This window comes from Pseudophryne corroboree, chromosome 5, assembly GCF_028390025.1.
Source record: "Pseudophryne corroboree isolate aPseCor3 chromosome 5, aPseCor3.hap2, whole genome shotgun sequence".
NCBI lineage: Eukaryota > Metazoa > Chordata > Amphibia > Anura > Myobatrachidae > Pseudophryne > Pseudophryne corroboree.
The window spans coordinates 719,884,373-719,902,233 of record NC_086448.1 but is presented as its reverse complement, the minus strand read 5'-3'; the positions used below and the strand labels follow the sequence as shown (position 1 = coordinate 719,902,233).

At 45.1% G+C, this 17,861-nt stretch overlaps 1 protein-coding gene across 1 annotated transcript; it reads right to left on the bottom strand.

Annotated features, from left to right (window-relative positions):
• Positions 1-1,466: 1,466 nt before the first annotated feature.
• ELOC (elongin C) lies at positions 1,467-17,616 on the bottom strand. Its single transcript, XM_063923977.1, has 4 exons — positions 17,486-17,616; positions 15,945-15,986; positions 14,020-14,163; positions 1,467-1,903 (listed from the first exon to the last, which is right to left on the bottom strand). Exons 2-4 carry the CDS (start codon positions 15,946-15,948, stop codon positions 1,713-1,715), a joined length of 339 nt encoding a protein of 112 aa, XP_063780047.1. The 5' UTR covers positions 15,949-15,986; positions 17,486-17,616; the 3' UTR covers positions 1,467-1,712.
• Positions 17,617-17,861: the final 245 nt, after the last annotated feature.

Here is a 17,861-nt window from a genome sequence, read left to right as displayed (position 1 = left end):
CGCAGGGACCGACAGCGGGGAGCGCGTCTTGAAGCGCTCTGAGCAGCGGCCGGAGCAGCGGTGGGGGCCGAAGCAGCGGCGGCGGGCGTCTGTAGAGGAATCCCGGCGTCATACAAACAATGTCCCCACACAGCGGGAGCTGACCGCCCCGTTCAACATACCGTGACTCCTGCTGCTGTGGTGAGGCTCCGACGGGGCTTCTCTGCAAGCGCCGGGCAGCCTGTCTGCAGGATCTGTATGGCTGTGAGGGTGCTCATTCAGTGAGGACCGACACGCCAAAGCTGCTAGTAGCAGCTTGCACTATTCCTGACCCTGCCTTTTGGAAGGGGGAAAGGGATGTGTATGAAAAAAGAAAAAATATTCACTAAAAAAAAATCAAAATATTCAAAAGAATTGTGGACCAAGCCACAGACCTGTTACTACTTCGAGCACAGAAAAAACACTGGGGTACTCAGGGATATGGAGGGGTGGAGTGTTCTAAATTTAAATATTCAGTGCCGTTTCCTACGGAAGCCGTCCATATCCCAAGAGTACCCCTAGTGGATGAAAAAGAAAGTGGAGAAGTTGCCTATGGCAACCAATCAGCATTAACATAAGTTATAATTTGCCCTACTATAAAAGTATACAGAGCAGCTGATTGGCTGCCAAGGGCAGCTTCTCCCCTGGCTCACTTCTCCACTTTTATCACTGCTTAGTACATGTCCCTATTACTCTCTGATGCTCACAGAACAGCTTGCACCTGCTGTTACATATATAACAGCCATTATAAAAGGACATATTTCAAATATAACAGCCATTACTTCAGGTTTAGTTGCTTTTAGTATAAAATACAATTTCACTGGCAACAAACAAAATTGATCTGAATGTGCATGGTGTCCTTAAATATATATTTTTTTATTAACGCCACTTAAACAAAGTTCAAGTTGCCTTTTATGAAACATCAGTCATGTCAGTCTGTGGAGTCAGAACACCAATTACCATACAAGTCAGACTTATAAAAAGTTAGTGAAAGGAGCCACTGAGAAACTAAAATGACTGATCACAAGCAGTAACATATCTAATGCAAAACTAAAGCCCAAATTTATCAAGCCTTGGAGAGAGTGATAAATTGCACGGTGATAAAGTACCAACCAATCAGCTCCTAACTGTCATGTTACAGGCTGTGTTTGAAAAATTGACAGTTAGGAGCTAATTGGCTGGTACTTTATCACCGTGCAATTTATCACTCTCCAAAGCTTGATACATCTAGGCATAAGAGCCTAAGGGGTCTATTTACTAAGCAGTGAGTGGAGATAAAGTACCAGCCAATCAGCTCCAAACTGTCATATGACAGGAGCGAATTGTCTGACACTTTATCTCCATCCAGGCTTTAAGTAAATAGACCCTTTAAAACACAATTGGTAAATGTAAAATATAACCTAGAACGCTGCAGCATCAAATCATAAGAGAAAGTAATCTCTAAGCCATAACGGAACCACTGACATATTGGTTTATTCATGTTACGGGTCGAGGAATGAATACGTAAGCCAAGAAACAAAGCCTTTTAGTCCACTTGCTATGTTAAAGGTGCATATAATGACATACTAAGCATTGCTCAGAGAATGGTGCAACCATGCTAATGACAAAAAAAAATTAAAAAATACAATAATACAATTGGAGGCTTTAAATACAGAAAGAAACATGTAACAGTAATTTCCCATAATTTACTTTATTTAACAGTCTAGGAAGTTTGCAGCCATCAGGAGCTCCAGCGCAATCTCCGGAGCAATAGGGAATTCAGGGATTTCCGTAGAACTGTTTGTATAACGAACTTTATACGTAAAATACATGCACACTTTTGACAGAACATGGGAGGGGATTTCTCGGAAATTCACTTCATTAGTTTCATTTTCAGCAAACTGACCTGTAACAAAAAAGAAACCAGTAGGATTAATAAAAATTAGAATCACGACATTATCAGCTAGATACATCATCGCTTGGAGAGAGATAAAATGGAAAGTGATAAATTACCAGCCAACCAGCTCCTGTCATTGTTCAAACAGAGCCTGTGACATCGCAGTTAGAAGCCGATTGGCTGGTGCCTTTTCTCTTTTAATTTTATCACTCTCCAAGTAATGATGCATCTAGCCCTATGTCTGTTAGGGGAGGGTCGCTATTCTGAGCACAAGGCTTTCAATGGGGAGCATGAGGTAGCAATGCAGAGGGGTACAGGGCTAGGGTCGGCCATCAGTGGTTAGCAACCATCAGTGGTCTTATGGTAATATTGAGCGGGTTCAACATCAATGGAATGGCACCGGTGATAAAACAGTTGCTGATCCCCCATTGGCGATTGCCAGCCCATTATGCAAATTTGCAGGGCATCGTCTGCACATGCCCTAACCAGCGATAGCTACAAACCATCGGCCATCATGAGCCAGCAGCAGTTGATGGTTATTACTATAGAGGTCTGTGTATAGCAGGCTTTAGGAGTTTGCAGAACACTGGGGCTAATTCAGACCTGATCACTGCTGTGCGTGTTCGCCCAGCAGCGATCAGGTCTGAATTACGCCGGCGCATGGCAGACAGCCGTCTTTAACAGGCAGACGTGGTCTCTGGGTCGGACCGGCGTTTAGGGGGCTCAGGCCAGGCAATGCAGGCGTGTCCGGACAGCGGCGGCTGTGACGTCACACGCAGCGACGAGTAGCTCCCTGCCAGCACGCCCGAGCTGCACTGGCTGGGAGCTAATCCTACAGTACAAAAGCATCGGTGCTGTGCAATGCTTTTGTACTTGTACGACGGGGTAGGGCCTGACTAGCCCTGTGCTTGGTTTCCCCCCACGTCAGGGAAGCTGATCGTAGATGTGCAAAATTAAGCACATCTATGATCAGGTCTAAATGAGGGCCACTGGTCTAGTAAGTGTAGCATACACAGTCTCCGACTGGCTTATGTATGTATGTATGTATGTATGTATGTATGTATGCATGCTATGGACTGGGCGTAGCCAGAAATGGCGCATATTTAAATATTTAAATTAGTAACTGGCCATCCCCTCCATAATCCCATAGAGCCTTCAGTATTTTTACTGGGCCGAACAGGAGTGATAGAGAGGATGAACCATAGAGAATTACATATAACATTATATGAACCTATAACATTATAATATAATGGTCAACCCTAAAGTTGACACACACATATATACACACACACACACACACACACACACAGTGCCTTGCTAAAGAATCCCCCCCCCCATCATCCTTGGCTTTTTACCTATTTTGTTACATTACAACCAGTAATTTAAATTTAATTATTTTTTAATCTGAATTTCATGTGATGGATATGCACAAAATAGTCTAAGTTGGTGAAGGGAAATGAGAAAAGTGTATTAAAAAAAAAAAAGCATTTTTATAAATAAAAAATAAGATTTTACTCACCGGTAAATCTATTTCTCGTAGTCCGTAGTGGATGCTGGGACTCCATAAGGACCATGGGGAATAGCGGCTCCGCAGGAGATTGGGCACAACTAAAGAAAGCTTTAGGACTACCTGGTGTGCACTGGCTCCTCCCACTAAGACCCTCCTCCAGACCTCAGTTAGGGTACTGTGCCCGGAAGAGCTGACACAATAAGGAAGGATTTTGAATCCCGGGTAAGACTCATACCAGCCACACCAATCACACCGTATAACTCGTGATACTATACCCAGTTAACAGTATGAAATATAACTGAGCCTCTCAACAGATGGCTCAACAATAACCCTTTAGTTAGGCAATAACTATAAACAAGTATTGCAGACAATCCGCACTTGGGATGGGCGCCCAGCATCCACTACGGACTACGAGAAATAGATTTACCGGTGAGTAAAATCTTATTTTCTCTGACGTCCTAAGTGGATGCTGGGACTCCGTAAGGACCATGGGGATTATACTAAAGCTCCCAAACGGGCGGGAGAGTGCGGATGACTCTGCAGCACTGAATGGGCAAACTCTAGGTCCTCCTCAGCCAGGGTGTCAAACTTGTAGAATTTAGCAAATGTGTTTGACCCCGACCAAGTAGCTGCTCGGCAAAGTTGTAGAGCAGAGACCCCTCGGGCAGCCGCCCAAGAAGAGCCCACTTTCCTCGTGGAATGGGCTTTCACTGATTTAGGATGCGGCAGTCCAGCCGCAGAATGTGCAAGCTGAATCATGCTACAGATCCAGCGAGCAATAGTCTGCTTAGAAGCAGGAGCACCCAGCTTGTTGGGTGCATACAGGATAAATAGCGAGTCAGTTTTCCTGACTCCAGCCGTCCTGGAAACATATACTTTTCATGGCCCTGACTACGTCCAGTAACTTGGATTCCTCCAAGTCCCAAGTAGCCGAAGGCACCACAATAGGTTGGTTCGCATGAAAAACTGATACCACCTTAGGAAAGAATTGGGAACGAGTCCTCAATTCCGCCTTATCCATATAAAAAAATCAGATAAGGGCTTTTGCATGACAAAGCCGCCAATTCTGATATACGCCTGGCCGACGCCAAGGCCAACAGCATGACCACTTTCCACGTGAGGTATTGTATCTCCACGGATTTAAGTGGCTCAACCCAATGCGACTTCAGGAAATCCAACACCACGTTGAGATCCCACGGTGCCACTGGAGGCACAAACGGGGCTGACTATGCAGCACTCCCTTAACAAAAGTCTGAACTTCAGGCAGTGAAGCCAGTTCTATTTTGGAAGAAAATCGATAGAGCCGAAATCTGGACCTTAATGGAACCCAATTTTAGGCCCATAGTCACCCTGACTGTAGGAAGTGCAGAAAATCGACCTAGCTGAAATTCCTCCTTTGGGGCCTTCCTGGCCTCACAGCACGCAACATATTTCCGCCATATGCGGTGATAATGGTTTGCGTTCACTTCCTTCCTAGCTTTAATTAGCGTAGGGATAACTTCCTCCGGAATGCCCTTTTCCTTCAGGATCCGGCGTTCAACCGCCATGCCGTCAAACGCAGCCGCGGTACGTCTTGGAACAGACAGGCCCCCTGCTGCAGCAGGTCCTGTCTGAGCGGCAGAGGCCATGGGTCCCCTGAGATCATTTCTTGGAGTTCTGGGTACCAAGCTCTTCTTGGCCAATCCGGAACAATGAGTATAGTTCTTACTCCTCTCCTTCTTATTATTCTCATTACCCTGGGTAAGAGAGGCAGAGAAGGGAACACATACACCGACTGGTACACCCACGGTGTTACCAGAGCGTCCACAGCTATCGCCTGAGGGTCCCTTGACCTGGCGCAATATCTTTGTAGCTTTTTGTTGAGGCGGGACGCCATCATGTCCACCTGTGGCCTTTCCCAACGGTGTACAATCATTTGGAAGACTTCTGGATGAAGTCCCCACTCTCCCGGGTGGAGGCCGTGCCTGCTGAGAAAGTCTGCTTCCCAGTTGTCCACTCCGGGAATGAACACTGCTGACAGTGCTAACACATAATTTTCCGCCCATCGGAGAATCCTTGTGGCTTCTGCCATCTCCATCCTGCTTCATGTGCCGCCCCGTCGGTTTACATGAGCGACCGCCGTGATGTTGTGTGACTAGATCAGCACCGGCCGGTATTGAAGCAGGGTCTAGCCTGACTTAGGACATTGTAAATGGCCCTTAGTTCCAGAATATTTATGTGTAGGGAAGTCTCCTGACTTTTCCATAGTCCTTGGAAGTTTCTTCCCTGTGCGACTGCCTCCCAGCCTCGAAGGCTGGCATCCGTGGTCACCAGGACCCAGTCCTGTATGCCGAATCTGCAGCCACCACAACAGCGACACCCTGGCCCTTGGAGACAGGGTTATCCGCCGATGCATCTGAAGATGCGACCCGGACCACTTGTCCAACAGATCCCACTGGAAGATCCTTGCATGGGACCTGGCGAATGGAATTTCTTCGTAAGAAGCTACCATCTTTCCCAGGGCTCGCATGCATCGATGCACCGACACCTGTATTTGTATTAGGAGGTCTCTGTCTAGAGACGACAACTCCTAGGACTTCTCCTCCGGGAGAAACCCTTTTTATCCTGTTCTGTGTCCAGAACCATACCCAGGAACAGTAGACGCGTCGTAAGAACCAGCTGCGACTTTGGAATATTCAGAATCCAGCCGTGCTGTTGTAGCACTTCCTGAGATAGTGCTACTCCGACGAAAAACTCCAACGTCCAAGCACGGGATAATTATTTCGGCCATTACCTTGGTAAATACCCTCGGTGCCGGGGACAGACCAACGGCAACATCTGGAATTGGTAATGACCATCCTGTACCACAATTTTGAGGTACTCCTGGTGAAGAGGGTAAATAGGGACATGCAGGTAAGCATCCTTGATGTCCAGTGATACCATGAAATTCTCCAGGCTTGCAATAATCGCCCTGAGCGATTCCATTTTGAACTTGAACCTTCGTATATAAGTGTTCAAGGATTTCAATTTTAGAATGGGTCTCACCGAACCGTCTGGTTTCGGTACCACAACATTTTGGAATAGTAACCCCGGCCTTGTTGAAGGAGGGGTACCTTGATTTCACCTGCTGGAAGTACAGCTTGTGAATTGACGCCAGTACTACCTCCCTTTCTCCGAGGGCAGCAGGCAAGGCTGATGTGAGGTAACGGCGAGGGGGAGTCGCCTCGAACTCCAGCCTGTATCCCTGTGATACTACTTGCAGAACCTAGGGATCCACCTGTGGGCAAGCCCACTGGTCCCTGAAGTTCCCGAGACGCGCCCCCACCGCACCTGTCTCCACCTGTGGAGCCCCAGCGTCATGCGGTGGACTCAGAGGAAGCGGGTGAAGATTTTTGATCCTGGGAACTGGCTGTCTGGTGCAGCTTTTTCCTTCTTCCCTTGTCTCTGTGCAGAAAGGAAGCGCCTTTGACCCGCTTGCTTTTCTGAAGCCGAAAGGACTGTACCTGAAAATACGGTGCTTTCGTAGGCTGTGAGGAAACCTGAGGTAAAAATTTTTCTTCCCAGCTGTTGCTGTGGATACGAGGTCCCAGAGACCATCCCCAAACAATTCCTCACCCTTATAAGGCAGAATCTCCATGTGCCTTTTAAAGGCAGCATCACCTGTCCACTGCCGGGTCTCTAATACCCTCCTGGCAGAATGGACATTGCATTAATTCTGGATGCCAGCCGGCAAATATCCCTCTGTGCATCCTTCATATATAAGACGACGTCTTTAATATGCTCTATGTTAGCAAAATATTATCCCTGTCTAGGGTATTAATATTATCTGACAGGGTATCAGACCACGCTGCAGCAGCACTATTTATGCTGAGGCAAATGCAGGTCTCAGTATAGTACCTGAGTGTGTATATACAGACTTCAGGATAGTCTCCTGCTTTTTATCAGCTGGCTCCTTCAAGTGGCCGTATCCCAAGACGGCAGTGCCACCCTTTTTGACAAACGTGTGAGCGCCTTATCCACCCTAGGGGATATCTCCCAACGTGACCTATCCTCTGGCGGGAAAGGGTACGCCAGCAGTAACTTTTCAGAAATTACCATTTTCTTATCGGGGGAACCCACGCTCTTTACACACTTCATTCACTCATCTGATGGGGGAACAAAACACTGGCTGCTTTTTCTCCCCAAACATAAAACCCCTTTTATGTGGTACTTGGGTTCATGTCAGAAATGTGTAACACATTTTTCATTGCCGAGATCATGCAACGGATGTTCCTAGTGGATTGTGTATAAGTCTCAACCTCGTCGACACTGGAGTCAGACTCCGTGCCGACATCTGTGTCTGCCATCTGAGGTAACGGGCGTTTTTTTTTTTTTTTTTTTAGCCCCTGATGGACTTTGAGACGCCTGGGCAAGCGCGGGCTGAGAACCCGGCTGTCCCACAGCTGTTACGTCATCCAGCCTTTTATGTAAGGAGTTGACATTGTCGGTTAATACCTTCCACCTATCCATCCACTCTGGTGTCGGCCCCACAGGGGGCGACATCCCATTTATCGGCCTCTGCTCCGCCTCCACATAACCTTCCTCATCCAACATGTCGACACAGCCGTACCGACACACCGCACACACACAGGGAATGCTTTGACTGAGGACAGGACCCCACAAAGTCCTTTGGGGAGACAGAGAGAGAGTATGCCAGCACACACCAGAGCGCTATATAATGCAGGGATTAACACTATAACTGAGTGATTTTTCCCCCAATAGCTGCTTGTATACACATATTGCGCCTAAATTTAGTGCCCCCCTCTCTTTTTAACTCTTTGAGCCTGAAAACTACAGGGGAGAGCCTGGGGAGCTGTCTTCCAGCTGCACTGTGAAGAAATAATGGCGCCAGTGTGCTGAGGGAGATAGCCCCGCCCCTTTTTTGGCTGACTTTTCTCCCGCTTTTTTCATGGATTCTGGCAGGGGTAATTTATCACATATATAGTCCTGGGACTATATATTGAGATGATTTGCCAGCCAAGGTGTATTATATTGCCCTCAGGGCGCCCCCCCCCCCAGCGCCCTGCACCCATCAGTGACCGGAGTGTGAGGTGTGCATGAGGAGCAATGGCGCACAGCTGCAGTGCTGTGCGCTACCTTGTTGAAGACAGAAGTCTTCTGCCGCCGATTTTCCGGAACACTTCTTGCTTCTGGCTCTGTAAGGTGGCCGGCGGCGCGGCTCCGGGAACGAACACCAAGGTCGGGTCCTGCGGTCGATCCCTCTGGAGCTAATGGTGTCCAGTAGCCTAAGAGGCCCAAACTACCACCAGTTAGGTAGGTTCGCTTCTTCTCCCCTTAGTCCCTCGCTGCAGTGAGTCTGTTGCCAGCAGATCTCACTGTAAAATAAAAAACCTAAAATATACTTTATTTCTAGGAGCTCAGGAGAGCCCCTAGTGTGCATCCAGCTCAGCCGGGCACAAGATTCTAACTGAGGTCTGGAGGAGGGTCATAGTGGGAGGAGCCAGTGCACACCAGGTAGTCCTAAAGCTTTCTTTAGTTGTGCCCAGTCTCCTGCGGAGCCGCTATTCCCCATGGTCCTTACGGAGTCCCAGCATCCACTTAGGACGTCAGAGAAATGTGAAAATTGGCATGTGCATATGTTTTCACCCCCTTTGCTATGAAGCCCCTCAAAAGGTCTGGTGCAAGCAATTACCTTCAGAAGTCCCATAATTAGTGAAATGAAGTCCACCTGTGTGCAATCTAAATGTCACATGATCTGTCAGTATAAACACACCTTTTCTGAAAGGCCCCAGTGGCTGCAACACCACTAAGCAAGAGGCATCACACCATGACGACCAAGGAGCTCTCCAAACAAGTCAGGGACAAAGTTGTTGAGAAGTACAAGTCAGGGTTGGGTTATAAAAATAAAAATCCAAATCTTTGATTACCCCCCGGAGCACCATCAAATCCATCATCTTCAAATGGAAAGAACATGGTACCACAACAAACCTGCCTAGAGAGGGCCGGCCACCAAAACTCACAGACCAGGCAAGGAGGACATTAAATCAGAGAGGTAGCACAGAGACCAAATGTAACCCTGAAGGAGCTGCAGAGTTCCACAGCAGAGACTGGTGTATCTGCGCATGTGACCACAATAAGCAGTACACTCCATAGAGCTTGGCTTTATGGAAGAATGGCCAGAAAAAAGCCATTACTTAGTGTCAAAAATAAGAAGGCACGTTTTGAGTTTGCCAAAAGGCATGTAAACGACTCCCCAAATGTATGGAGGAAGGTGCTCTGGTCAGATTAAACTAAAACTGAACTTTTCGGCCACCAAGGAAAACGCCATGTCTGGTGCACACCCAACACATCCCAACACCCCAAGAACACCCCGCCCACAGTGTAACATGGTGGTGGCAGCATCATGCTGTGGGTAAGTTTCTCAGCAGCAGAGACTGGTAAAACTGTTTCGAGTTGAGGGAAAGATGGATGGTGCTAAATACAAAGATATTCTTGAGCAAAACCTTTTGTCTGCCTGTGATTTGAGACTGGGATAGAGGTTCACCATCCAGCAGGACAATGACCCGAAGCATACTGCTAAAGCAACACTCCAGTTGTTTAAGGGGAAACATTTAACTCTAATTGAGAATCTGTGGTCAGACTTGAAGATTGCTGTTCACAAGCAGAAACCATACAACATGAAGGAGCTGGCGCAGTTTTGCCTTGAGGAATGGACAAAAATCCCAGTGGCAAGCTCATAGAGACTTATCCAAAGCGACCTGCAGCTGTAATTGCCGCAAAAAGTGGCTATACAAAGTACTGACTTTAAGGGGATGAATAGTTATGCACGCTGAAGTTTTATGTTATTTTGTTCTATTAGTTGTTTGCTTCACAATAAAAAAATAAAAAAAAACACAAAAAAACACACACACATCTTCAAAGTTGTAGGCATGTTCTGTGAATGAAATGATGCAGACCTTCAAACAATCCATTTTAATTCCAGGTTGCGAGGCAGCAAAACATGAAAAATGTAAAGGGGGGGGTGAATACTTTAGCAAGGCACTGTGTAAAAAAAAAAAAAAAAAATATATATATATATATATATATATATATATATATATATATATATATATATATATATACACACACACACACACACACACACACACACACACACACACACACACACACATATATATACAAGAACAATAGATACAGCGCTGGTTATTTGACATGGAACACAAAGATTTTTGTATATATAAATATATAGGTGGAACCGAAAGTCACTATGAGTGCTCAAAGCACTAAATCCTCCTTAGATTAGATAATTCAGGATTGCTGCTCCCCTTAGTCAATCCGAACTCCCACGAAGATAGATATCTGTCAATGAAACATATAGAGGGGGCGCTCCATAGTGCATGAACTTTTTTTGTTTATTTCAGTACGTCACTCGACTCCGCCCTAACGCGTTTCGTCATCGACTTCGTCTAACGAAACGCGTTAGGGCGGAGTCGAGTGACGTACTGAAATCCCTGCAGTTGCTGAACGAGTAGTCACGGACGTGTGTAATCCTGCCCGTGAGTCTCAGGGAAAATCGCAGCCGGCGGGTGGAGGATTCCATCGCGATTTGGTCTGACCCTTGTTCCAGTTCTGCCTGGTGATTATTTGTGGAATCATGTGGTAACCAGCCCACACTGGTAGCCTTCTGGTACGAGTGTAATATTTACATTTGTTCTAAGCACTTTCGTGTTTGTTTGTGTTTTTAAATAAAAAAGTTCATGCACTATGGAGCGCCCCCTCTATATGTTTCATTGACATATATATATATATATATATATATATATATATATATATATATATATATATATATATGGAGGGGTGGTCTTCTGTTTGCCGGCGGTCGGGCTCCCGGCGCTCAGTATACCGGCGCCGGGAGCCCGACAGCCGGCATACCGACAATTATTTTCCCTCGTGGGGGTCCACGACCCCCATAGAGGGAGAATAAAATAGTGTGGCGCGCGTAGCGCGCCACCGTGCCCGTAGCGTGGCGAGCGCAGCGAGCCCGCAAGGGGCTCATTTGCGCTCGCCAAGCTGTCTGTAAGCCGGCGGTCGGGCTCCCGGCGCCGGGATGCTGGTCGCCGGGAGCCCGACCGCCGGCCAGCCGTAGTGAACCCATATACACAGGTTAAGTATCCCATATCCGAAATACGGAACATTCCGAAATACGGAGTTTTTTGAGCGAGAGTGAGATAGTGAAACTTTTGTTTTCTGATGGCTCAATGTACACAAACTTTGTTTAATACACAGTTATTAAAAATATTGTATTAAATGACCTTCAGACTGTGTATATAAGGTGTATATGAAACATAAATTAATTGTGTGAATGTAGACACTTTGTTTAATGCACAAAGTTATAAAAAATATTGGCTAAAATTACCTTCAGGCTGTGTGTATAAGGTGCATATAAAACATAAATGCATTCTGTGCTTAGATTTAGGTCCCATTGCCATGATATCTCATTATGGTATGCAATTATTCCAAAATACGGAAAAATCCGATATCCAAAATACCTCTGGTCCCAAGCATTTTGGATAAGGGATACTCAACCTGTATATATATATTTATTATGATAAAAACAATTTCCCAAGTGCGCTAAATAAAAACGTATCTACAATGAATCTTCCAGTGTTGTTTCCGTGGGTAGGAATTCAATACTGGATTCAAGTCCTACCCACGAAAACAACACTGGAAGAATCATTGTAGATATGTTTTTATTTAGCGCACTTGGGAAATTGTTTATATATATATATATATATATATATATATATATATATATATATATATATATATATATATATATATATACACATACACACACACACACACATACATACTTGCAGTTCAGTCGGCACTCTTAGATTAAATAAACACAACTGGCCTCCGTGCAGCGTTTTCAAAATATCAAATGCAGTACTCCAAGATAAAACGGCACTGGACGCAAAGAATATGAAAATGAGATGTACTGCAACACATCTCATTTTCATATTCTTTGCGTCCAGTGCCGTTTTATCTTGGAGTACTATATATATATATATATATATATATATATATATATATATATATATATATACACATATATATACACATACACACACACACAGAGAACCCAGCACTCACCAAAGTAAACTTACTTATCCTCAACAATTCAATAAATAAATGATGGGGGTTTAGTTGGTGGATTGGCCAATGCACAGAAGCCTGTATACCGATTCAAGGTACTCCACCTTCATACAGGTCCTACACTATCACAGAGTCTTAAAACCTGACTACCACACTGCTGCATCATCTGCCTGCTAGATGTAATGTGTACCTGCCACAGACTTTATGGCTTTTAAAGGCACACTAGTCACCTATTGCACTGGCTCAAAGATGATTGCTAAAAAACAGCTGAGACAGGTTCAGGATAATGAAGTCCACACAGGGGTGCATGAGAAAGCTAGTGGCCACGGTTAATAAGAGCTAACCATAGATTAACCCCTTCATATACACACAGAGTAAAAACCACAGCACTCACCGCACCAGAAGCGGGGCACAGCTATGCACTTACCACTCACAGGGTGGGGTGCATGTAACACTGCACTCTCCACCACAGAAGCGGGGTACACAGCTGTACTTACCACTCACAGGGCGGGGTGCATGTAGCCCATGACCACATCGCTCTAATAAATACAAACAGAGAACCCAGCACTCACCAAAGTAAACTCACTTATCCTCAACAATTCAATAAATAAATGATGTTTGTATTTATTAGAGCAATGTGGTCATGGGCTACATGCACCCCGCCCTGTGAGTGGTATATATATATATATATAGCACAGATTGGTGGGCGGCACTCCAAGGATTTGTAAAGAAAAGCAGCTACACAAGCTAAATAACTTCAACGTTTCAGACGCCTTTTATTTGCGCCTTTCGTCAGATCCTGACGAAAGGCGCAAATAAAAGGCGTCTGAAACGTTGAAGTTATTTAGCTTGTGTAGCTGCTTTTCTTTACAAATCCTTGGAGTGCCGCCCACCAATCTGTGCTATATATATATATATATATATATATATATATATATATATATATATATATTTTTTTTTTTTTAACACACATTTCAATTAAGAATTGGGGCATGTACAATATTTACTTTTTGCTACATTTACTGTGCACTACGTAGTAATTATTGGTTGGGATGACCACAGTACAGTAAGACTATCCATTTTTTTCACCATACTATGTATTTAAAAGATAAAAAATGTCATCACACCAGTTTTTGTGCATCAAGTCCTTCATCCACTACCCACCATCCTTAGGATAGGTGTATTTTGCAATAAGCGTACTTTGGTTTTTGTATCCTATCAATCAGTGGTTCCCAAACCCTGTCTTCATGGAGCGTAAACAGTCCAGATTTTAAGTATATCCATGGCTTATCAGTTAATATTATTTAACCATCAGTAAAGTACTAATTTAGTCACCTGTGGCCAAGCATGGATATACATAAAAACATAGAGCAGTAGTGCTCCTTAAGGACCAAGTATAATATATATTATTGCTCTGGTCACAAAAGGTACAAAACCCTTCTAATCAAGGAGTGAGTGGGCACTGAGTAACACCTACCTGGGCCACTCAGCATGGCTTTTATGGTTCCAGAGGTCAGCGCGTGTTCACGTTTAACAATAAACTCATGGCCATCAGATGAAATCAACTTCACATACATAGCATCAGGCCCCTCACAGCCGCCAAAGGTCTTCTCTTCACCATCTGCAACGACACAGTAGAAAGTTATTTGACCGATTTGCTAACAATCAGGTAATCTGCTTGTTGTATTTCGTAGTGTGCACGCATGAGTGTTTTGACCAAACACTGATAAAATGTCCAGAAATGCTCGGCTTCGATGATCCGGTCTTTCTGTGTTGCCAGGAGATACTGGCAAAAGGGTCCCAATACCATGCAATGTGAGCATTCTTGATAATATCCCATTATTTTCTATGGTTTATCCTGATTGTCTCATCTTCCTTGTGGGCAGACACACGCAAATTCAGTGTAGCGTGGCAGTAACTTCAAACAAATAGTAAAGGGGGACATTTTTTATCATCGACTGGGAGAGTCATTAGCGGCCAGGATCGTATTTTATCTGCCACCGCCGATATCCGGAACATACACTGAGATCTCTCACAGTGCATGTCACATGATACCAGTGCTCCACCCCCAGAGTGGGAGACATTTCCCCGTTCCATCCCATGTGAAGGAACAGGGGGAATTGTCAGTTGGGTGGCTGCAGTAGGGCATACACTGCCTGATGTGGTCAACTAGACACTTAGAAAATATTGCATCGGAGGGACAAGCTGGACAATTCAGTATGCCCAACCGATCGATGTTTTCGGATTGGTCGGCCGCATACTCGCTGCAATTAACTGGCCGATCCACTGATATCGTGCGGAACGGGTAGATAATTGTAATGTGTATGTCCAGCATTGGGTTGTAGCGCCGAAATCGGGACCATTCACTGGCAGAAAAATAGTGCAGATTATTGGTTTTACAAAAAAAAAAAAAAATGCATGGTGTGCAGCTAGCTTTAGACTGTGAACATAAAACCATTTTCCAGCAGGACTATGCAAGGCATCTGCATTTCTTTACCATGTGGTCACAGGACAAATCTGTCTAAAACAAACAAATAATGAGACCTCAAAAATGAAGCTCCATGCTTCCCAGCAATGTACACAATTCTATTTAATTACATAGCCTAATTAATCCCATGGAAATTCAACTAAAGAATAACTGGGGAAAATTAATAATAATAATAATTTTATTTATATAGGGCTCTTTCTCCAATAGGACTCAAGGCGCTTAACAGATACATAGCATAATATAGTACAGAAAATAATGAAGTACATTTTATACAGAAGCATGAAGATACTAAAAGGGACACTATGGAAATGCTTGAGTAAACAGGAAAGTCTTGAGTCTACTTTTGAAGGATTCTATAGTTGGGGCCTCTCGCACTATGCGGGGAAGTGAGTTCCATAGAGTCGGAGCCGCATGACTAGAAGCTCGACCCCCAGATGAATTACGGTAGATTCTAGGCACTGCTATAAGTCCTTCATCTACAGATCGCAGTAATCGAGTGGGGCAGTATGGGGTCAGAAGCTGTTTCAGGTACCTTGGGCCTTGGTCATGTAATGCTTTGAAATTCAGTAAGCCAATCTTGAAGATGATTCGCCATCTTACAGGCAGCCAGTGAAGGGAGTAGAGGATGGGTGTTATGTGGCTAGAACGGGGATGGTTGGTTAACAGCCTGGCAGCTACATATAGCAGACTACATATAGCAGGAAAAATGAATTTTTTATTTTGTTTAAATCGTTCAAAATGTTTCCCCAATTGTTTGTACTGCTGGATCCATAGGCAAGTTACAGTGCGCCCAACAAATAACAGCCATCCATTGTCACATCTCTGTGCGGTTACCTGAACAGAAGCAAGTCACCCATGTAAAAACATCAAACCAACCCCAAAACCAGCAGATCTATAGAAAACACATAACATACCCATCCTGAGGTATTTCACGCCTGGATAATGAATGCAAACGTCTAGAGGAAAAAGAACGGTGGACATATTATACTGTAGATTATATAAATGTAGACTTCTCAGGTGGTTTATAAACTACAGAATGCTAGCGACACGCATACATATGTTCAAATGTACAAAATTAGATCGGTACCTCTTTACCTCATCATTTACAGAGGCACCCACAACACAAGAGAACCACCATCATATTAATATAAAACTGGAAATATGAGAGAAAGGCTCTCCAGCAATATTCTATAGAGAATAAATGTACATTAGAAATGTGCATACATGTGATGTTATTTCCGAGAGGTATTGTATGTAAACACACATTTTCTATTTATAAAAATAAGTCAACTGATTGTGGTCAATTCAATTATGGGCAATGAATGCATATTCGTGTGGGCAGCACAGTGACAAATGATTAGCTTGATGCAGCATCACACCAAGGTCCTGGGTTCAACTCCCAGTAAGGTCCTATGTGTGGAGTTTGTTAGTCTGCCTCCCTCCCTCCATGTTTGTGAGGGTTTGCTCCAGGTACTCTGGCTTCCTTCCACATGCCTAAAACATGCTGGTAGTAAACATGTGTGTGTGTATCCAAATAATAGGAAATATATAGACTGTAAACTCCACAGAGTCAGGGATTGCGTTAGGGTAGCGTCCAGAGCGCCAGTATACCGTAGTAGACCCCAGGTCAGGTCGCAGTAACATGCAATCTGCAATGCAGCCTAGCTTTTTCTTTCACAGTGGGGTCAATTAAGTTACTGGCAGTGTGCCATGGCAGTGGTGTTGGGCCGGTTTTGCTCCAGCATCTCATACTTCTATTCGCAGCCACGAAGGTAATCTAGACAGATCTACTACGGTATGTCGGCGCTCTGTATTCCAGCACCCAGCATACTGTCGCCAGGATGCCGACCGGCGGTATACCACCAGCAGGGTGAGCGCAAGATAGCCCCTTGCGCGCACAGTGGCACAGCACTATGTATTCTCCCTCCAGGGGTGTCGTGGATACGCCAAGAGGGAAAATAGTTGTCGGTACGCCAGCTGTCAGGATTCCGGTGCTGGTATGCTGAGCGCCGGGATCCCGACAGCCGGCATATCAAGTGCCACCCGACCCAAACACATACTATTAATATAATCCCAGCCTCTTGGGCCAAACACTGGCTGTAGGTATTATATAATAGCTATACCCTGGTTATGGGGACTATATACTGGATGTACAGGGTACGGGCAATATACTGGCTATAGGGTCTATAGAATGACTATATACTAGCTGTAGGGACAATATAACGGCTATATAACAGCTATAGGAGCTATATACTGTCTATAAGGATGTCAGAGGACACCGCGATGATGGATGTCGGTGCAGCTGTACTAGTAGCCCTATGTGCCGGGGGGTTGTTGGGTACAATCCTCTATTGAGGTGTGAGACACGGTGACATGACAGCCTGCTCCCCCTCTCTCTGCACTCATCACGGCCCTCTGTGGAGTGAGCCGCCAACGCGGGACACCCGTTCCTCACCAGGCCGCAGATCCCGGTGTTCCTGCCGCGGCCTGATCCTTAGCGACAGTGATCACAATCCCTTCCGGAAGGTCACGCCCTGCGACAATTCCGGCGGTGATTGTGCACCATGTATCATTCCCCGGACCAGGGTTGCAGCACGTGATCATAATGGCTAGAGCGAGAGCTGTGCAGACGTATTAGGTGCACGTGACCATGCAGCCGAGGCCATTTTGCCGGAGACCACGCTTCATCAGAGAATCAGTTCTTGTACATCTATTCCAGTATGAATCACATTCAGGGAGACCTGCTAATGGTTCCCTGTAGTACTGTGTAGAGTGTTCATAAAAACCGATAAAGTTAGGCATAATCCGATACATCTTTGGTCCATATGTTT

Bases quoted from the DNA above. Each gene is read 5' to 3' on its own strand.
- ELOC (XM_063923977.1), bottom strand. The intron at 1,904-14,019 runs GTAGGTGTTACT...TTTTTGTTACAG, and splicing joins AGCCATGCTGAGTGGCCCAG to GTCAGTTTGCTGAAAATGAA.